This window comes from Lissotriton helveticus, chromosome 2_1 (genome assembly GCF_964261635.1).
Source record: "Lissotriton helveticus chromosome 2_1, aLisHel1.1, whole genome shotgun sequence".
Lineage (NCBI taxonomy): Eukaryota > Metazoa > Chordata > Amphibia > Caudata > Salamandridae > Lissotriton > Lissotriton helveticus.
This window is the reverse complement of record NC_136059.1, coordinates 1,318,796,467-1,318,818,975: the sequence shown is the minus strand read 5'-3', so window position 1 is coordinate 1,318,818,975 and position 22,509 is coordinate 1,318,796,467. Positions and strand designations below refer to the sequence as shown.

General features: G+C 43.3%; 1 protein-coding gene across 1 annotated transcript in view; it reads right to left on the bottom strand.

Annotated features, from left to right (window-relative positions):
* Window positions 1-1,094: 1,094 nt before the first annotated feature.
* LOC144818635 (uncharacterized) overlaps window positions 1,095-22,509 on the bottom strand; it is a 79,308-nt gene continuing 57,893 nt past the window's right edge. The window contains exons 3-4 of the mRNA XM_078676242.1: window positions 20,679-20,748; window positions 1,095-1,722 (exon numbers count right to left, since the gene is read on the bottom strand). Coding sequence (XP_078532368.1) covers window positions 1,156-1,629 — 474 coding nt within the window. The 5' untranslated portion in view covers window positions 1,630-1,722; window positions 20,679-20,748 and the 3' untranslated portion in view covers window positions 1,095-1,155. The remainder of the gene's footprint in view (window positions 1,723-20,678; window positions 20,749-22,509) is intronic.

Sequence of the window (22,509 nt, the reverse complement as noted above, 5' to 3'; positions counted from 1 at the left end):
CTCTACAGGTAAAATATTTCCTCTTCCTCTATGTGACCTCCAAGCCTAGGGGCTCCCCTTTCCTGTGCTGAAGGGGAACTTACCACTATGCATTTCTCCGCAATTGTGGTGGATAACTATGCAGTAGTAGTAAGCATGTTCATGCCTTCCAGGATTCCATGTGTGACTTCCTGGGTGGCTTAAATGAACGCATTTTTCGACATTTACCACTGAAAATGTCATTGTGAATGCCGCCAGTATCTCTCAGGCCTTTTCATTATTAATATCTCGCTGGCAGGTTACTTTTGCTTACTAGGGAAATGGGTACATGAAAATGCAGGAGAATATTGCAGTTGAAGTATTTTGATTATAGACGTTAAGATGAAACCCATTACTATATCATGGCCAACTTAATGTATGACTATTATCCCTATAAATAGGCATACATTCTAAGTTTAAATATCGACCTTCATATAAATTGACTGCACAATACCATCTAACAACATACTGGTTGTATGACATTACAACGCATGCCTTTATTATGCATGCCTTTACCACGCAGTTTTTCCAACGAATATACCATTACCATGCACATCTTTACCATGCATGTCTTTAGAAAGCACATACATAGACATACATTATAAGAACCATTACCATGGATATCATTACTACAAACACTTTTACAGACACAAACCTTTAACCCCTTCGACGCTGATGACGAGCTGGGCTCGTCATGAGGTAGCCTCCTGCTACGCTGATGACGAGCCCAGCTCGTCACGTAATATGCGCTTTCGCATATCTCAGCGTGCGAGCGGAATTCCGCCCGCATGCGGATAAAATGCTATTTGTTTTTTTACTAAAAACACATGCTAATATATATGGTTGAATAATTTTAAAAACAATTTAAATAAACATTATAATAATAATGTAAGCAGTCACATTTTTGGGAAATAGGCCACACAAGCCATCGTAAGTGAATGCAAAACATTGCAAACCTACAATTTTCACGTAACACATGACATTACCACTCAACATGACGCTATATAAGAGAATAGTACTCAATAATCTAAACTTTATTATTGAATTTGAATTTAAAAACATTTGTATAGCGCACTTCTACCGTGCGGTTTCTTGGCGCTTTTGGATTGCAAGGAGACAAACAGGAGCAGAGGGAGACTAGACATTATAGGCTTGGGAGAAAAGCAGAGTGTTAAGACCTTTCCGGAACTCGATGTAAGAGGGCGTCATACGGAGTTCCGTCGGGAGGGAGTTCCAGAACGCAGGAGCGAGAACTGCAAATTTTGTTCCGCCCGCCTTTTTCTTTCTGAAACGGGGGGTAGTTAACAGGGCCTGATAAGTGGATCGAAGCTCTCTTCCCGGCGTGTAGGGTTTGATGGCGGAGCAAATGAACTCCGGGGCGGTGCCCATTTTGGCCTGAAAGGTGGTACAGCCAAGCTTGAACAAGGCTCGCTCTTTCACCGGCAGCCAGTGCAGGGCCTGCAATAATGGAGTAACTCGATGGAATTTGGGCAGGCCGTGAATCAGGCAGGCGGCCTGGTTCTGCACTAGCTGCAAACGGTGGATGGCATAGGCTGGAGCGCCATTGTAAATGATGTTGCCATAGTCAAGGCGCGAGAGCACCATAGCCATCACTATGATCTTTAGGGCAGGTAGAGAGAAGAAGCGAGAGATCTTCCTGATGGTTCTGAGGGAAAAAAAACAGGAGGAAACAACCGAATTAACCTGTGAATGGACAGAAAGTGTTGAATTCAGGAAAATACCAAGGGTATTATTGAATTATATATCAACTCAACACTTCGCAAAGAAGCAAACATGTTTTAGAATAGTAAAACACTATTGGCATGTAAAAGTTCCAACTTTCTTTCATTTCTACATAAGTAGACACTATGTCAACAACCAAGATGGTGAATGAACTCAGTGAAGAAGGTCCAAATCCACTTACAATTTACCAGAACAAAAATTATAGGTTTAGTCATGTTGTGTTAGAATAAAAAACAGAGGGCGAGATTATGAGTCTAGTGGTCCATGGACCGCCAGACTCGCAGTGGCTGTGTTCCATCAGTCGGATTACGACTCTCTGAGTCGATCCTGCGGTGGACTGCCGGCTACACCAGGGCGGTGGCGTGGCAGAGGGGCAATGCAATATGCTGAGCAGGAATGCCCACTGAGCATCTTTCAAGTTCCTCTCACCGCCAGCCCCCACCCCCCCGCCGTGAGAATGCATTAAGGGGGGGCACAACATATGCTCCCCTGTTTGCTTGAACCCCCAATTCCAGCACAGCATGGACTTCACAGTCCATGCCGTGCTGGAACATTTTTTGCTAATCCCATCCTTTTTTCAGGGCACCGCCATGGGAAAGGCAAAAGGAGCGTCTGCCTGAAAGAGTTGAACTCACTGCGCAGCTTTGGCAGTGCTTTGCAGGAGGAGATATATACTAGAGACAATATCCCAACTGGCACTTCCCCGATGGCTCCACGTATTGGTAGTCCCGCCCTTCTTGACCCACGGCACCTATCAGGATAGCCGTTTCTTCCCTAACCTGCCCCACGTCATCGAAACAATCCTCCTACCAATGGTTATTTAGATGTCAATTGAAGCCTCCGGTTGCCACAGCAACGCCGGGACAGCGCTTCATTCGCCGACTTAGATTCACAGCGGAAGGTAATCCGTTGTGCCGTACTTCCCAAACGGCTTTACCCGACCCAATTGTCCTTGATTTTAATTTCCGTTCCCTTCCCCACAGATTGACTCTCCATTTACTTCGTGTTCACGCCCAGATTCGTTTCGACTACTTCGAGAACTACCGTATTCACTAACTTGGTGAGTTCCCTTTTTGAGCCATGCTCTCCATACGAATGTGACCCGAGCACGTTTGTCTTTATCAGCTCCCCTATTGCTTTTTAAAACAGTTCTCATCCCCTTCTCCCAGACATCATTGGATTCCAGGATGTTACCTGGTATTTCACCACCTACCTGCACCTGATTGCCCCATTGATTCTTACAACTTGGGCATAATCCAGCTGCCAGACGGTAAGCTTTTATTGTAAATACCAAACACCCCCGCCAAACCCCCCCTTCCCTCTCCCCCCTTCCCTTGACACTTCCCTGATGTAATTCGTCCTTGCACTCCCCTCACACTCTGCCTTCCCTTTCCTGTACAGCACTGCGTCCAGCCCCACAGTCCTGATGATGATCCCAATTACCAGGGATCGAAACGCCGTCGACTTCCCAGCGATAATTTAGGCGCCCTTTATCCAGTGGCTGACAGAAAACAGAAAATTTGGAAATTGAACTGTTTGAATTTTATACTGTTTTCATGCACTGTATATAATTCTTCACATTTCACTTTGCGCCGTCCACGCTGTTTGTTCACTGTCACTTGTGTCGCCGTAGTGCCACCCACCTTTGCACTCGTGCACCTAGTACAACCTTGGGCTGTTATCTGTCATTGAATAATTGCAGTGCTGCTATTAACTGTAATTACGTTTGTTTTCCATTCAAATCCTTTTTGATAAACTGATATAAATGATGTTTTGAATACATATGATAACTGAATCGAGTCTCCTTGTCTCCCTTGGATAATACTGTATAGATATCCTAATTAATTGTCTATGAATAATACCAGTTGGGATATTGTCTCTAGTATATATCTTCTTACCCGAATCCCAACAAGGTTGATGGGTTTTCGCTCCTGTTTCCTTCACACTTGCAGGAGGAGAGTCGGCACAACACGACTAAAATCGTAATCGGGCAAATAGTTTTTACCAATTATTTTATAAAAAATTATGGCACACATATGTAAAAGATATGAAAACAGGCATCCACCATTTTGTAGTCATTGGTACAATGCCTGCTTACATGACCACATGCACCACAGTACAGGAGAGTCAAACATACTGTGAAAGACTGACATCTATTATTGAAAGCAATTAGAACACCAAGACATAATGTACAGATAAAAAGTAATTGTTTCAAATAACATTTTAAGGAATATTTTTTATGGATATTCCAAAGAAGATTATCACTATCAACATTTACTCATTAGCCTAGAATGTAAGTCAGTTTTAACAACAATTCTGTTCAATGTCCACAACATAGAGCATGTTTACATTTATTTTCTTAACCCCTTTGCTGCTAGGCCTTTCTCCCCCCATCCTAAGCCTTTTTTGGGCTATTGGGGATAGTGTACATTTAGGCCCCTGTAACTTTTTGACCACATAAGGTATCCACACCAAATTTTCCGTCTCTTTCTTTCAACATCATGGTGATTCTGAAGGTACACAGGGTTTGTGGATTTCCCTGGAGAGGTCCCACAAATTTGCCAAATTACAACAACATTTTTTGGGGGGGAGAATGGGAAAAAAGTGCTGCAAATGAAAACGTCTGGTTTTTTCCCATGAAAATGGTATCAACAAAGGGTTTATGGGGCTGAAATCAACATTTTCCCAGATTTTAGGGACTGACAGACTTTTGTCAGAAAAGCAAAAAAAATGTACACGGTTTTGGCATTTTTTCTGGGACATAGCCTATTTTTGCTATTTTTTGTGCTTTCAACCTTCTTCCAGAATGGTAGAAATGGGTATGAAAGCAATAATGGATCCTGTAAAAGTAGACAACATTATGAATCCAGCAAGGAGTCATTTGTGTAGATCCTTGAAGGTTTCTTTATAGATACTAACAGTTGAATATCGGAATAACGGAATATCGGAAAAATTGAAAATTAGTTGAAAGAAACAGCCATTTCTGCAACGTTTTCACCTGTAACTTCTTCTAATTATGACAACTGTTTGAAAGCAATATACTGTTACATCCACTGGACCTTCCCGATTGAGGGGATCTTTAGGACTTGTAGGTTCACCAATAAACCGACTAACCCAAAGCCAATAACTGAGCAGCGTCTTTCAATGGTTATGGTTATGGTATTATGTAACCGGTATATAGCAATTAATTTGGGAAAATGTATACATGGAAAAATCGGTATGAAAGACACCTATGTATTTCTGGAATTCGAACAAAATATAGGGCCATGTTATTAAGAACGGCGGTAAAATTATCGCCGCTTTAGCGGCAGGAAACTGCCGCTAAAGCGGCGATATTGGGATTGGTAATATGCCCTTGTGAATTCCCATTGAAGCCCAGGTTCACACCAGAACCTAGCAAAACCAAAGGTGGTGATGGACGGAGTGTTGACAATACAAGCACTCACCCCCGGTCAACTGATCTGGGTTTAATCCATCACCGTTCTTTAGCCCACTCTGCCACCCCAGTTCAGACATGGCCATATGCAAATCAGTCTGACCCTGTGCCTCATGGGAACAGTCCAGCCCGAACTGCCAAGCCATGCCTTCCCTGGACCGGAAACAAGCTTCCGAGGACCTGTTTCTGGCATTACAGCCGTCTTCATCCCGGCTTGCTTGAATCCAGTGGCAAAGTGAGCAAGGGACTCACGTCTGAGCATACCCTGCCACACTTATGGCGGCCAAAGCAGTACAAAAGGGGGTGGTGATGGACGGAGCATCAGAACCAATCAAACAAACACCCCCTATTGTACGAGGAGGTAGCTAGTACCTTTTGTGCGGAGGGCGGGTCAGGGAGAGCCAGGCACTTCCTGTTGGTCGCTGGAGCGGTTAGCGCTCTAGTGCTTGGTTTTTCTGGGCTATTTAGGCTGAGCCTTTTCATCTGCGAGCTGCGGTAGGGTGACTGTGGCAGAGTCGTCCCGAGCCGCTTGCTCGCCAGAGGTCCCTGAATCGCGTTTTGCGCTGTGTTTAAACGCTGTGCTCAGAATCTACAAAGCTTCTTTTCAATTCACACCAGAACCTAGGCTTTGTAAAAAATAAACACATTTTCCTCACATTTCTGTTGTGGAAATTTCTGGAATCTGTGTGTATCCACAAAATTCCACCCACCACGAGAAAAATGGTACCTCACTTGTTTAAGTTTAAGTTTAAAATATTTATAAAGCGCAACATACACCTAAACGGTTTCTTGGCGCTATAATGGCAAAACAGCCTAAGTGTCGGAATCAACAGCTCGGGCGTCGAACTGAGGCAGGGGGAAAGAGGATTTTAAGACTGAAAGGCCTGGGTGAACAAAAAGGTTTTAAGGGATTTGCGAAAGGTAGAGTACTGGGTGAGGGATCTGAGGTGAAGGGGAAGGGAGTTCCAAAACGCAGGGGCAAGGGTGGAAAATTTAGAGCCGCCCAGTCTTTTTTTCCTGTAACGAGGGGCTACTAAAAGATGTTGGGCCGAGGAACGGAGGTCTCTACTGGGAACGTATGTTTTGATGGCTGAAGATATGAAGAAGGGGGCCAGGCCAGATCTGGCATGAAAAGCCATACAGCCTAGTTTGAACAAGGCACGTTCCCGTACAGGGAGCCAGTGGAGGGTCTTCAATAGGGGAGAGGTGTGGTGAAATTTAGGGAGACCAAAGGCAAGGCGAGCCGCCTGGTTCTGGACCAGTTGTAGCTTGCGCATGCAGTACTGGGGGATACCGTTGTACAGGGCGTTCCCATAATCCAGGTGGGACAGGACCAGTGCGGACATAATCAGTTTGAGTGCAGGAAAAGAAAAAAAGCGAGAAATAGAACGAATAGTGCGGAGAGTGAGAAAACAGGAAGAAACCACCAAGCCTATCTGGGAGTGAATGGTCAGTTTGTCGTTGAGCTTGATACCTAAAGTTTTAACAGAGGAGACTGGGGTGGGAGGAGAGCCAAAGGAAGGGGGCCAAAATAGGGAGTTCCAGGGACTGGAGCAACCACCCGTAAGCACAAGTTCCGTCTTGTCGGGATTGAGCTTCAGGTGGTTGAAGTTCATCCAGTCCCTGATAAAAGATAGAATTGATTGAAAGTTAGAGATAGAATCAGGTGAAGAGGACAGATTGAAAATGAGCTGGAGGTCATCGGCGTAGTTGTATACCGTGACCTCCAGCTGCTGAAGTGCAAAGATGAGCGGAGAAATGTAGAGATTAAATAATAAAGGGGACAGAGAAGAACCCTGGGGCACCCCACACTGGACCTGACAGGGGGTAGCTGAAAACTCCCCAAGACGAACCTCCTGGGTCCGGTCCCTCAGGAAGGACGAGAGCCAGATGAGGGCCGAGCCTCCAATGCCCGCCGCCCTGACACGGGAGAGTAAGATGGAATGGTCCACCGTGTCAAAAGCGGCGGACAAATCAAGGAGGACCAGCGCCTGAGGTTGACCTATGTCCATACCTTCTCTGAGGGTGTCCGACAACGACACCACCACTGACTCTGTCGAGTGCCTAGGTCGAAACCCAGCCTGGCAAGGGGCCAACACCCCATTTTCCTCGAAAAAGGAGCTGAGCGCAGAAGTGACGTGACGCTCCAGCACCTTGCCTAAAAAGGGTAGCAGGGAGATGGGGCGATAGTTGGCCAAGGCAGAGGGGTCGGCTCCTGGTTTTTTTTTAAATGGGAACGATAGAGGCAGCTTTCAGTGACGGGGTCACTACACCCCGGGCCAAGGAATCGTTGAGGAACCTAAGAGGAGGCAGAGTGCAGACAGAATAGATCTGCCGTAAAATATGTGCAGGGCAGATATCTGCTGGTGAGCCAGATTTGATTTTAGGGAGAAGGGAGAGGAAGATTTCCTCAGTAAGGAGCGGAAAAGAATTGAGAGAAGCTAGAACCGGGGGTAACTGGGGGTCTACGAAGAGGGGGGAAGGGGGGGGGGATGTTAGTTTGGATTGTCGCGATTTTTGCGTGGGTAGGCCTAGTGCCCACAGCAGGAAATGGCCCAAACCGCAACGTGGACACACCACATTTTCACAGTGAAATCGGACCCTTATTTGCAAAGTGCCCAGCTGTAGATTCTGAACCCTAGCTCTGCTGGCACCTAGGGAAACCTAGCGAACCTATACATTTTTGAAAACTAGACACCCAGGGGAATTTAGGATGGGGTGACTTGTCTGGCTCTCATCAGGTTCTGTTACCCAGAATCCCTCACAAACCTCAAAATTTGTCACAAAAAAACACATTTTCCTCACATTTCTGTGTGGATCCACAAACTTCTAACCACCCCACATTTCCCAAAGTCTTCTGAGAAAAATGGTACCTCACTTGTGTGGGTAGGCCTAGTGCCCTCAACACGAAACGGCCCCAAATGCAACGAGGACCCACCACATTTTCACAGTGAAAACAGACCCTTTTTTTGCAAAGGGCCTAGCTGTAGATTTTGAACACTAGCTCTGCTGGCACCTAGGGAAACCTAGCAAACCTATACATTTTTTAAAACTGGACACCCAGGGAAATATAGGATGGGGTGACTTGTCTGTCTCTTATCAGGTTCTGTTACCCAGAATCCCTTACAAACCTCAAAATTTGTCACAAAAAAACAAATTTTTCTCACATTTCTGTGTGGATCTGCAAAATTCCACCCAATCCGTATTTCCCAAAGTCTTCCGAGAAAAATGGTACCTCACTTGTGTGGGTAGGCCTAGTGCCCTCAACACGAAACGGCCCTAAATGCAACGAGGACCCACCACATTTTCACAGTGAAAACAGACCCTTTTTTTGCAAAGTGCCTAACTGTAGATTTTGAACCCTAGCTCTGCTGGCACCTAGGGAAAACTAGCAAACTTATACATTTTTGAAAAGTAGACACCGAGGGGATCTAGGATGGGGTGACTTGTCTGCCTCTCACCAGGTTCTGTTACCCAGATTCCCTTGCAATCCTAAAAAATTGTACAAAAAACACATTTTCCTCATATTTCTGTGGTGGAAAGTTCTGGAATCTGTGTGGAGCCACAGAATCCCACCATCCCCGCAAGCACTTTGCAAAAAAAGGGTCTGTTTTCACTGTGAAAATGTGGTGAGTCCACGTCGCATTTTGGGCCATTTCCTGTCACCGGCACTAAGCCTACCCACACAAGTGAGGTACCATTTTTCTCAGAAGACTTTGGGGAATGCAAGTTAGGTGGAATTTTGTCGATCCATGCATATCCCAGAACTTTCCATCACATAAATTTGAGGAAAATGTGTTTTTTTAAACTAAGTTTAAGGTTTGCCAGAGATTCTGGGTAACAGAACCTGGTGAGAGGCACACATGTCACCCCATCCTGGATTTCCCTTGGTGTCTAGTTTTAAAAAATGTACCGGTTGGCTAGGTTTCCCTGTGTGCCCACAATCTACAGGTTGGCACGTTGCTAAAAACAAGTCTGTGCCTAGTGGGCTTTCCCATGCCCTGGGGTGGAATTGGGGGGTTGCATTTGCCTTAATATGTCGCCAAGGGGGGGGCACAACGACTGTGGCTATTATTTTGGGGGGTGGGGGCATTGGTATGCCCATTCTGGTCAGCTCCAACCCCATGCATGAAAAAAGCCTGAGTAATCACTGGCACCTAGTGGGCTTTCTGCACCCCCCCTCCCCCGGAGCAGATGAGGGGCCACTGCCCCCAGATGCCCCAGGTGCAGAAAGACTTTGGGGAGGTGTGGGCATTGGCATGCCCATTCTGGGCTGACCTCACCCCTTTTTTTCCTGAGGCCTAGTGGGCTTTGTGCCATCCCAGGGGGGCAGATAAGGGGCTATTCCCCCAATATGCTTCCAGTGAGGGGCAGAAAGACTGTGGCAATTGTTTTGGGGGTGGGGCATTATCATGCCCATTAGGTGCAGCTATTCTGGGCAGCTTCCATCCTTACATCATAAAAAAAATCCCTGGTGCCTAGTGGGCTTTCTGCTTCCCCCGGGGGCAGATCAGGGGCTATTGCCCCCATCTGCCCCTGGGGGGTAGAAAGACTGTTGTATTTTGGGGGGGTTGGGAGCATTGGCCTGCCCATCTTCGGTAGCCCCCAACCCTGCATCAATAAAAAGAAAATTACTGGTTTCAAATGGGCTTTCTGCCCCCGAGGGGGCAGATGTGGTACACTGGAATTTCACTGGGGGTGGGGGCATTGTCATGCTCATTTTGGGCATCCCCCACCCAACATCATAAAAAAAAATCCCTGGCTTCTAGTAGGCTTTCTACCCCCGGGGGACAGAAACACTGGAATTTCACTGGGGGTGGGGGCATTGTCATGCCCATTGTGGGCAGCCCCCACCCAACATCAATAAAAAAATCCTGGTTTCTAGTGTGCTTTCTGCCCCCCCCCACCCCGGGGGCAGATTGGCTGCTACTGCCCCTGTCTGCCCGCTGGGGAGCAGAAAGATTGAAATTTCTCTGGGGGATTGGGAGAATTGCCATGCCATTTTTGGGCAGCCCCCACCCCATCATCAATTAAAAAAAAAACTGGTTTCTTGTTGTCTTTTTGCTCCCCGGGGGGCAGAAAGACTGCTATGCCCGAAAAAATATGGGGGGAGCAAGTGCCCTTGCCCAGGGGGCTGCTCCCCCTTCCATGCTGCTAGTGGGTAGCTCCCTGCTTGGGGATCGCCCTCCTTGGGTGATCCCCAAGCAGCGTTCCACTAGGGAAGGGTACCATTGGAAAGGGGAGATTCTCCCCTTTCCAATGATATCTCTCCCATTTGTTTCGGTGCTCGGAGGCTGAGATAGCCCCACAAGCACCAAAACTGAGAAACTGAAAACTAAGTTTCAGTTTTGTTTTCGTTGCAATGACGATCGCGTGCCATGCGCGCGATGGTCATTGCAATGAAATCCAAAAATAGGCCTGGGGAGGTAGGGGAAGCTCTTCCCCACTGCCCCAGGCAAAGAAAAAAAAGGAAATCCCTCTGCTGTCTACAGCAGAGAGATTTTCTGAGCATGTTCTCATGACGGAATGGTTCCGTCATGAGCACAGGAGCACTGGTGCTCATGACTGACCCATTCCGTCATGAGCACTCAAAGGCTTAAATAGAAATACAGTATAGTTTTTCTTCAAGGAAGGTGCTGAACAGTGACTTGGGAGCAAAATTACCATTCTAACTCTGCCAAGAACCTTCCCAAGGGAAGGTGCTGGACAGTGTCTGGGTACAAAGTTAATATTCTATCACTGCCAAGCACTTCTCTTATTCTTTTTTAGACCCAAAAAAATCAACTACAAATATTCAAACTATTTAAAACTTATTTCAATCCAAAAAGAATTAGTGCAAAATCAACGAACATCAGTAAAGGAAAATCACCCAATCAAAAGTAATTAAATCAAACATCAATACTAAACACCAATAATTCAGAAAAGCATGAAAACTAGAAAGGCATTTTTTTTTACCCTTAGATAGACAGCAAAGAAAAAAACACCAACAACAGGCCCAAAAGCCTCTGGCAATCAAACACATTTCATCAACACATGCTGCAGTCTATGCCGTGCAGGTGCTGGTGTGCCTGCAGTCAGTGGAGCACATGGTGTGCCCCCATGTGTACATACCCATGGCGTAAGGCACCACTTTGTTTCCTCACCTCGGTGCTTTTCATGGCAATCGCACCACCAAGAAAAGTGTGGCTGTGAGGAAATTCGTAATATGCTTGGCAGGGCTGCAGCGACCCCACAAAGCATATTGTGGCCTCAGAAAAGCAGTGCAACTTCCAGGGAATGGCAGTTCCCTGGGGGTTGCAGTGGCTCTAGGGTAGTCCGACCACCCTAGTCAACATAAGGCTGTCGTGAGACCACCACTGTGAGTCTGGTGGACTGTGGACTGCCATACTCATAATAAGGGCCAAAGACACTTGCAGCCATCTTCAATAAACTCTGTTGCTCGGTTTTGAGGAAGGTAGCCCAGAGCATCCACATGTAAGTTTCCAGTAGTATGCCCATCATCTCAGATTTAAGGAGAATGGCTCAAAGACAAAAACAGGCGAGTAATCTCCGAGGAGTAACTCAGCAAACCCATACCTATACAGGCCAGGTCTGGTGGCTTAGTGGACAAATGCATCCAATATAGGGGGCTGTGTTTGACTTCATGGTTACAAGTTCAAATCCCAGTGCGTCCACCCAGCCTTTCATTCTTCAGCACCAAGATATCCTTCTGGGTGAATGTGCGCTTTACAAGTACACATGTCATGTTACTGAGATTGACATTCCCCCTGAACTTACTATTTCTTTCACTAATTAATCTTTTTAACTCTATGATAATGAAAACCCTCTGAAACGAATACTAATCCTTAGTATAGTAAATAACACCATTACCCTGGAAAATAGTGAAATTTGGATGATTCATGGAACTTTTAAATCTACTCTCCATCCTTTCACCTAAATTTATGCTATTCATGCTAACATTAATAACACAACCATTCCATTTGTTTAAGGTTTACTTCCTGACAAACAATCCTCAACTTACACTGAGTTCTTATCAGTAGTAAAATCTAAAATAAATAAAAAATGTCCTAGGAAACAACAACTAAATTATATCCAAACACCCAACTTCAGGGATGTTTTTTTCATTTTTCCCAGACAAATGGGTGAGAATTTTCAAAAAACATCCATAGCTGAGGATTATATGTCAAATAGAAAACTGCAAAATGAATTAAAGAACCTAACACGTTTGTGCTTTGTCCCGCCTAAGTGTGTGGATGACTTCTACACTTCAAATATACGATATGAATACTTTTTATAAAATGAGGAAAATTTGGCTCCGATTCTAAATTATTTCAAAGATTCATGGATAGGGCAACTAAGCATGTTGGGTCACAGAAGGAATCTAAGAATTCCTATAGAATGGTGGAACTGTTACTCATCCTGCTTGGAAGAGGTATTTGGACACATTATTCAGTTTTAAATATCAAGTTGTAAGAAATATCAGAAAAACATATTTTGATACAAAAATAATGTGATGCAGAAATATTGTCAAGAATATAAGTTTTTCAGGTAAATAATGTCATTGTCAAGAATATTGTTGTTGTTAATATCAGTTTCAATAATATAGTTGTAAATAAATATAGGGGCTGATTACGATGGCGGGCGAACGTTTGGAAACGGGACTGCCCGATAGTCTGCCGGCGGTCCCGACAAAGGCATTACAATGCGACCTCCACCACGGCGGTCACAATGCCTATATTTTATGTTGCAGCATGTGCTGCTGTCTGCAGCACATGTTGCAAGACAAAAAGGGGATACTCCAGATATCCCTGCACTACGTGACAGGCACCATGTGATGACTGCTACATGGTGCAGGGATATGTAGGGGGCATAATAGGTGCCCCCCAGGTCCCATGTCTGGGGTGCAGGTGGGAAGTGAGGCCTGCTATAGGCCCCCAAAGTCCCTTTCTGCCTGCCTTTTCATGTCGGGTTACCACTGCCACCATTGTAGGGCATACAATCCTAATGTGGCGGTGGGGATATTGCTTAGGATGGCAGTGAGACCACCACTGACGGGCTGTCAGTGGCGGTCTTACCGCCATCCTAATCAGGCCCATAGTTTTTAATTACCTTTATATGGTTTAGTTCATATATTAATAAATGTTACGTGTTATTATTATTTGTATAATTGTTAGCAATATTTTTAAATACAGTTTGTAATTTTACATGATTTATAATTTTGAATTATATTGCTAATGGTCATTTATAGTGTCATAGTGGGTTGCTAGGTTTGTAGGGTTGTAGGGTGGGAAGTTAATTAATTATAATTAATTAGCCATTAATTATTAAATATTTCATGGATTATTAATTATGTTAATCATTTGATAATTATGTTTAAGCTTTGCATTAGGTGCGGGCTGCTGGGATTATTGGGGTATACGGTGTGAAGTTATTTAGGTAATAATTATCAATTCATATACAAAAATTATTAATTATTTAGAGGTGCACAAGGAGCAGATCAGGGAAAACATGGCGGCCGGCTAGGAGCGGGTCGCGGGTGTTCCGAATAGAGGTGGAGCACGCGGCTTGGTAAAAGCGGTTTTTCGCCGCTTTTTCGTATGTTAATGCTTACCCGGTTGTGAGCAGTTTTTTGAGGTTGCGCAATTTCTTTATCTCGGAGTTTGGCGTTTTGGAACGATTCTCAGCGGTGTATGGTGGCCAGGGAGGCTGAACACGTCTGTGGCCGGAGAGAGGAGAAGGTGGAGGCGGGGCCAGAGGGAGCAGCGGCGGCAGTGACCGGGAGACCTGACTCGAGTAGCTGGGGCAGAGCAGCACACGAGTGGGTGAGAGGTCGTAGGGCTGCAGCGAAAATCAGTCACAGAGGCACTGGAGGGCGAGCAAGGGGGGCTATTACAGCTCCTCCGGATACTAACAAAAACGAAGGTACTGTGGCTGATGCTGATATTCCCTTTAAAGAAGATCAAGTGGGTCGAGGTGACTTGGCTGAGGCAGCCGCTATAGACATACCAGGGTACAAGTTAAGAAGTGCAGGAAGGGGTGGTGGGCAGAAGGTACCCCCAAAAAAGAGAGAACCCCCTATAGGTAAAAATAAAAGCCCACAAGAAACAAAAATTAAAAAAATACAAAAGAAAAAGAATAATACCAATCAGTGCAGCAAGGTAGGAAAAAATAGTGTTTTGGATTGGAAGGTTAAGACAACTCCTTCGCTCAACTCTTATTTTAAAACTGTACCAAAGACGCTGATATTGAGACCTAAGTCTATACAAATTAGTCAGAGCACAGAGGTTGAGGAAGGTAGTGGTCAGGCTTCCAGTGTTGTCGATTTGCAAGGCTTCTATTTGAGTCCCAACCGCTATCAGGCTCTTTCACTAGATATGGATGTTCCGGTACAAAATGCACAGGATAAAAACGAACTAGAAGAGGCAGAAGATTCCAGTACACTTCAGCCAAATTCTCTAGGAGTAGAAACAGTGGCATTAATGAGTGTTAACCCTGATCATGACCAGAATTCTTTTGATAACGAAGCTGCGGGAGACAATCCAGATCTGCCTGTAATTGCCCTCCTCAAAAAATTAGATATGGATATGCACAGGGGCTTTGAGATTTCAAAAAGGAATCAAGAAAGTATACGGGCCTCCTGTAGTATATTAGAGGCAAAGTTTAATAAGTTAAGTTCTCGTACAGAGCAGCTAGAGGAGGAGGTTAAAGAGGTACGAGAGGTTTTGGCGGAAAATCATAAGGAAATTAAAGAAATTAAGTTTAGAGAAAGGGCGCAAGAAGAAAGAGTGGAACGGCTTGAGAACATGCAGAGAAGGAATAATTTAAAAATTTTGAAATTGCTGGAAGGGAAAGAGGGCTCCGATATTAAGAAATATGTTGTCCATCTTCTTAAATCTGAATTAGAACTTGAGGAGGATGAGGAACTAATTTTTGCAGATATTCAGAGGGTCCATCGTGATCCCTTTAGGCTGAATCCAAACAGTCCAAAGCCGAGGAAAATTTTAGTTAACTTCTTGACATATAATTTGAAAGAAAAAATCTTATTGGTAGCTCTCAAAAAGAAAAATATCCTGGTAGATGGTGCAAAAGTCGAAATAAGATCTGATCTATCGCCAGTTACAGCCAATAGACAATGGGAGCTAGGCAAGCGGATGGACTCTCTCAGGAGTTTGGGTGCTACGGTCCAGCTCAAGTTTCCGGCACTTTTGAAAGTCATGTGGCGGAACAAGATGCACTCATTTTGGATGGTGGAAGAAGTGGATACTTTCATTCAGCAATGTCAAGAGATGGAGAAGGAGGCGAGCATGTAATACTAAGTTAGATTGAAGTAGAGCTGTTAGAGGTACTGAGCTATATAGAATTTGGGTAGGAGTTAGTTAGTTAGCACCACCACTGTAGGCACCCTAAGGGCCTTACGCCTTGGGTAAGATGGATGGGTTTTCCGGGGGAGGGAGAGGAGGGGGTAGGGTAAGGGGGAGGGAGAGGATAGGGGAGAAAATAAAGAAAAAATCTTCAGAGGTCTAGTCGTCACCTGGTTGTGTGGAATAATATGTTTTGAGTTTGATGAGTGGGGCTAGTGCAATAGAAATTAAGTTTTTTTCATGGAATGTTAATGGGTTACGTGTAGCTTCCAGGAGAAGGATTATTTTAAGATATCTTGAAGATTCAGGGGCCCAGATTATCATTTTACAAGAGACGCATTTAACTGCTACTGAAAGTAAGGACATTTTTTCAACTCAAAGGTGGGTTGCCCATTCGTTCTTTACCCCTCAAACTATAGTTACGAAAGGGGTGGCGATTTTGGTTAGACAGGGAGTGAACTTTATTATGGAATCTCTAAAGGCTGATGTAAAAGGGAGATGGCTAATTTTGAAAGCAAAAGTAGCAGGTGAAATGCTGATTATTATCGGGTACTATGGTCCAAATCAAGATGATGATGGGCCCCTAGGTGAGCTAGATAGGGAAGTATTAGGACTTGAAGGGAATATAATTCTGGTAGGAGACTTTAACATAGTAATGGATAATAATTTGGACCGGTCAGAAAGATCTAGAGGGCTGGTAAATTCTAAAATGGCTAGTCGAGTTAGGCTGTTGATTAATCAGTATGGGCTCTGTGATATTTGGAGGCTCAAGTCAGGCCAGCAGCGGGGCTACACATACTATAATAAAAAATATAATCATAGTTCCCGAATAAATTATTTTTTGCTTGATCTTAGACCAAAAGATGCTGTGAGGTTTGTGGGACACGTTGGTGTCCTCATTTCAGACCACTCAGCTATTACACTGATTATGAAAATAAAGACGGGCGGTTTGGATTCGGTCTGGAGATTAGATCGAACAGTTCTTCTAGATGAGGAAAGCTTAAAAGTGGTGAAAGAGGAGCTGGAAGTTTTCCTTGAAAAAATATGGGTACCGCAAGAATTGAGATAGTTTTGGAAACTTCTAAGGCTTTTCTAAGAGGGAGGTTGGGAGCTCTAGGCGCAAAGAAGCAGAGAAGCTACTATAGCAAAGTGTTAGAATTAGAGGAAAAAATTTGCCTGAGTGAAGCAAAGATTATAACTTGTGGTGAACAGACAATTCGAGAGAAGATAGTACAAGGCCTGGCAGATCTGAAAATCGAACTAATGGTAGTATTAGCTCACAGAACAAGGGAAAATGGGAAGCTAGTCAACTGGCCCACTTCAGCTATAGGGAGGGGTGTAGTAAACTTCTAGCATAGAAGGCAAAGAAAGATCAAGTCCGTAATTTCATTAAAGAAGTCAAACTTTCAGAATCAGATGTCACTATCTCAGATAGTAAGGAAATTACAGATGCCTTTTTTTTACTATTTTACGGAGGTATATAGGGAAAATTTGAACCCTGATTTTTCAGCAATTAGGGGTTGGTTACAACTTATAGATCCACTCTCAGTTGACCTCAAGCAGGTTTTAAATAGTGAAATATCTATAATGGAGGTTGAAAGGGCCATAAAACTGGGAAAGAGAGGGAAGGCTCCTGGCCCAGACGGCCTCCCAGTTGAGGTATATAAAACTTTGATAGGTAATATTGCCCCAATTATGACTCAGCTATTTAATAACATCTTCAGGGGAAATGCGAACTTGCCTGCCTCGTGGAATGAGGCAAACATTATTTTAATCCCAAAGCCTGGAAAATCTCCTAAATATCTCGACTCTTACAGGCCAATATCGCTATTAAATTGCGATTATAAACATTTTGCAAAAATAATGGTCGATAGGCTGAGTCTTGTTATCCCAAAAATAGTACATGATGATCAGAAGGGGTTTATTAAGGGCAGATTCTTAAGAGAACTTACTTTTTCACTAATAGGCGCCATAGATATGGCAACAGTTTATAAACTTCCGTTGGCGGTGATCGCACTCGATGCCGCTAAGGCATTTGATCGAGTGAATTGGTCTTTTTTAAAGGCCCTTCTAGGTCATCTTAATTTAGGGACTTGTTTTACTAACTCCTTGTTATCTTTATATCAGTCACCTACTTCTAAAGTACTTGTAAATGGGATCCTGACCCAGTCTATTACGGTGATGCGTGGGACACGGCAGGGATGCCCGCTGTCGCCTTTGTTGTTTGACCTGTATATGGAACCCCTGACCTGCAGGATTAGAAATGCAGAAAACATCCCCCCCTTTGTTGTGGAAGGGTGGTAAAAAAAAATAGGCTTATATGCAGACGACATAATCATCTACTCTTCTAAACTGCAACAGTCAATGCAAGCCCTACTAGAACTAACTAAAGAATTTGGGTCTGTCTCAGGGTATGAGATAAACGAGGATAAGACCGAGATTATGTCATGGAATTTAGACACAAAAGGGGTAGTATCCAAAGCAGAGATGAGATATCTGGGAATAAGGGTTACACATAACTAATTTTTGGAAGCTTAAGAGTGAAATTATCACTATTGTGCGAGGTTGGGCGCACCTACCACTTACCCTGTATGGTCGAACGAATTTGGTCAAGATGGTGATCTTGCCAAAATGTACTTTTCTGTTTGAAACAATTCCCTTGGCATTTAAAAAGGTCTGGCTAAAGAAGTTACAGAGCGAGATTAGCTCCTTTATTTGGGCCTCAAAGGGATCCCGCTTATCCTGGAAAAAGCTACGAAGAAAACTTGTTAAGGGGGGACTTAAGGCCCCGGATTTTGAGTTGTATTTTTGGGCTTTTCAGTTAAAAAACTTTAGAGTGCTGTTAGGGATTCCGACGGGCTCATCGATTGGAAAAATGTTTGCTGCGATGCTTAAAAGTAGCAATTACAACGAATATGTGTTTTTGTGTAAATTTGCTGACCCAAGGTTTTTAAAAAAAGTAAGACTCAAGACTTTGCGTGAGGCGGCGGCGCTCTGGTTTAAAATCAGGAAGGTATTGAAAATTCCGTATTATGGATACATGTCTCCAATCTGGGATGCTCCAGGGTCGCCTCTTTGGACCAGAGATGTAATGGCTATTCCTTTGAGAACGGCGGGTCTTGAATGTTGGGGGGACCTATTTCCAGACGGAAAGCTGATTGCTTGGGGCTCAGGCGAGGCATTGTGGGGCCGAAGTTTTTCAAAATTTAAATACCTACAAATTCATAGCTGGGCAAGTAAATTGGAAAATGTTATTGGAATCCAGAATGAGCTTGAAGTAAAACTTTTTGCAGCTTGCTCCTACAAAAAAGAAGTCGCTTTATGGTATTGGTCAGTACTCGAGATGGCAGACGGCCCATTTACACTTCCTGAGGCCCTGTGGGGAAGTTGCTTGCCGGACATCGCCACCGAGAACCAATGGCAAGTAACTATGGCTATGTCATATAAAATAGTGAAATCTGCAAATTTAAGGCGGAATCTTTTATTTACAATCCACAGGGCATATTGGTCGCCTTACAGACTCTTAAAATTCAAGAATGACGGTCTGGTCGAATGTCCGAAGTGTAAAAGCCTAAACGAGGATGACCTGCATATGTTTGTGGAATGTCCGAACATTAAAGAGTTTTGGGAGGAAGTAAGTAACTGCCTGGCACAAGCTTCAGGGAAGAAGATTAAGGTAAGCCCTGAGCTGATAATAACTGGAAGATACGATTTTCAAAGTAAGGGGAGCGATGGTCTAGCCAAGCTTGTTTTTTATGGTATCTTGTTGGCCCGGAGGGAGCTATGCAAATTATGGGTCTCCCCACTTTCCCCCACAATTTTGGACTAGGTACGAGTCATGAGACTTACTGCTAAATTGGACACCTTGGATCAAACCAAGAAAAGGCAGAGTTTTTGGGCACCTTTTTTATTATATTTTGGGTGAGGGGCTTAGTAATTAGGTCGAGAATAGCTATTTAAAAATAATAATCCAATGATTAAGGCCTTGGCCTATCTCACCGGCGATTGTTCCTGTACAGGAAACAAGTGGATAAGGTAGCAGTGCTCTTGATAAGAGGGTTTCTTGCGTGACAGGAGTCCCCTCGTTGATAGTAGTGTTGCACAAGCCTTTGTTACCACAGCTGGTAAATGAGATAAAAGCCCTAGGGCGGCATCGTTTTTGGAAAGGGTGGCAGAATGGCCAATGAGGATAAAAAAGAAAAAAAAAGAAGAAAAAATAATAATTAATTTTTTTTAATTAATTATTTAATTGGTTACTAAATATGGAGATTCTGCTATAATTATATTTTTTAAGCTACATATTAGATGCAGGCTGCTGGATTTGTAAGCGTATAGGGTGAGAAGTTAAATAACAATTCATTCATTAATTAACAAATATTTTTTAATTGATTAATAATTATTTATTTAATTGTTATGTAAATTGTGCAATTTTTTTATTTTTATTTATATATTAGGTTAGGCTGTTGGGTTTTTAGGGATATGGGGTATTGTTATGTTAATTGTGATGTATTTATTTGTTTTGGTTATATTTTAAAATGTGGGCTGCCAGGTTTGTGAGGGTGTAGTGTGGTAAGTTAATTAAGCAACAAATTCCAAGTTTTCATTAATAATTAATTATTAAATTGTTTAATCATAGTGTATGGCACAAGATGCATGGATGTGCAGGAAGTGCTCCTTCACACAGTGGTTTGTGTTGCTTCCCTTTTCCTGCGCCCAGCACAAGCTGCTGTGGAAAGGAACACTTTCAATGGCCAAATTGGCTGGCACATCCTAGTGATTGTCAGGCAGTCTCCTGACGGCTGTGACAGCGGTCGGAGGTCCGACCAACCGCTATCACAATGAGGCCAAAGTTTTTCAGGAAATGAGGATGGCACAATCATTGTCAGATAGTCTGAATCCTCGCATTTCCAAAAGAATTAAAGGGATGAACATTGGCAAAGATCAATCAATTTCCATTATTGGGAGCTTCTGACTACCTTGACAATATTGCATATATTTTAAAATACTAAAATCAACTAATACTCTCTACATTTACTCTCCTGTTTTGACTTCGTACTCCAATAAAGTTTTTTTTAAAAACATTAGTGTTTTGAAAATTTAAATAAAAACAAAGTCCCTACCTGAAGTTGTTTTCTTTCTTCGATTCTTGGTGATATTTTAATAAACCTCACATGAAGAGTCCCAAACAATCTAAAGACAAGGACACAAAGCCACAGATGCCCATTAAGTTAAAACTTTAATGAAAACAACATTTAACACAATTCAGTTTTGGGCAATCCACAAAAAAGGTAATCCCAAATGAAAAAGTCCCAAAAAGTCTTTTTTTTAAAAGAAAGGTAAAACAACAATGCAATTTCTAAAATAAGGAAAAAAGAAAAATAGTAACGATTCCAAAAATCCAGACTTTTTTCTTCAAAGACTTTTTCTTCTTCTGCTACAGTGGAAGAGCAATAAAAACATGACAGGAAAAAAAAGAAAATGTTGGTCAGAGCCTTCCAAATTGCATCATAATTGGGCACAAAGTTTTTGGTTGTACGTGATTTTAACATGCATCATATATTCACAAATAGCACATGACTGATTTCTTAATTTTTTCCTCATCAATTGTCCTTTGTGGCCATATAAGAGCCCACAATTCGAACGTTTGTCACATTTCTTAAAAGAGAAGCAGGTCATTTGACTTACTGGAATGGGCCCCTCATTTTCTTGACCAGTGCCAGTTTGGAGCTGGACCTTGAAAGTGTGAGGGTCTGATTGAGACTGTTAGCAGACTGCTTGCCCAAGAAATGCTGACTACGTTTGTGACCAATTACCTGTCTCTCATTTATTCGACTAAGGGCAACATTTTTTATTCATCCAGATAATTATGTTCCATAGCGAAAGAATGTAAACTGCGTGCTTGTAGGAACAGGTGTGGCATGGAGCTCACTGTGCCTCCATAATGTTTGAGTGGAATCCCTTCTTCCCTAAGATGCTGACTATTCCAGATAGTCATTTGAAAATCTGTATCAAGCACAGGAAGACATCTATGGGAGCAGATATTTCACATTTGCAACTAGAGTTCCAAATGCTCTCTGCTGAAGACTCCTTCAAAAAAAGCCTGGAAAACTTTTCTTTTCAATTTAAAACTGCCAAGGGCCTAGTCACTTATAGTTAGCGCTGGGACACTTCTCACGAAGTAGCTGTCATGCTCTGCAAATGCATTCTGTGAATCAGGTCCTAAATAGTTTTGACTTGTTGAAGCAACAATAAGGTTTCAATCTAAGTTATTCTGAGTTATGACTTTTTAAAATTGTATATAGAATATTATTGGCATTTTGTTCAAGTTCACAATAACTGTTAGAAATTGGGTTTCTGGTTGGCAGAGGTATGTACCCTGTCCAAGCAGGAACCACAATCCTAGTCATGGTAAGTCAGATACACAACCTAACTTAACCTGTGCTCACCCTCTGGTAGTTTGGCACAGATCAGTCTGGCTTAACTTAAGAGGCAATGTGTAAAGAATGTGTGCAATGCTATAAAGTAAAACAGTGAAATACCACACAAAAATATACCTCACCTGGTTAGAAAAATAGAGCTTGTTTTATTAAACAAAACGACAAAAATCTACTAAGCAAAATCGCATGAATTTTTTACGAATATCCTGAAATATAGTGCTTAAAATTATAAAGCGCCAACTGGGGCTATCTGGTCGTGATTGACTGGGAAAAATCCAAAGGTTCAGGCTAACCACGATGGTGCGCGGGTTAGTTACAGGGTCCAACCTTGTCCCCCTGAAAAGTACTTTGTTGAGTTGTCAACAGAGGCCCGATACGTGGAGAAGATGAGGCGATGCTTGGTCGTCGATCCCTGCAGATATATGTGATGGGTCGGTTCTGAGCTGCACAGTTGGGGATGCTTCATCACCAAACACTTCCAATGTAGGCGATGCATTGTCATTGAGCCATGCAG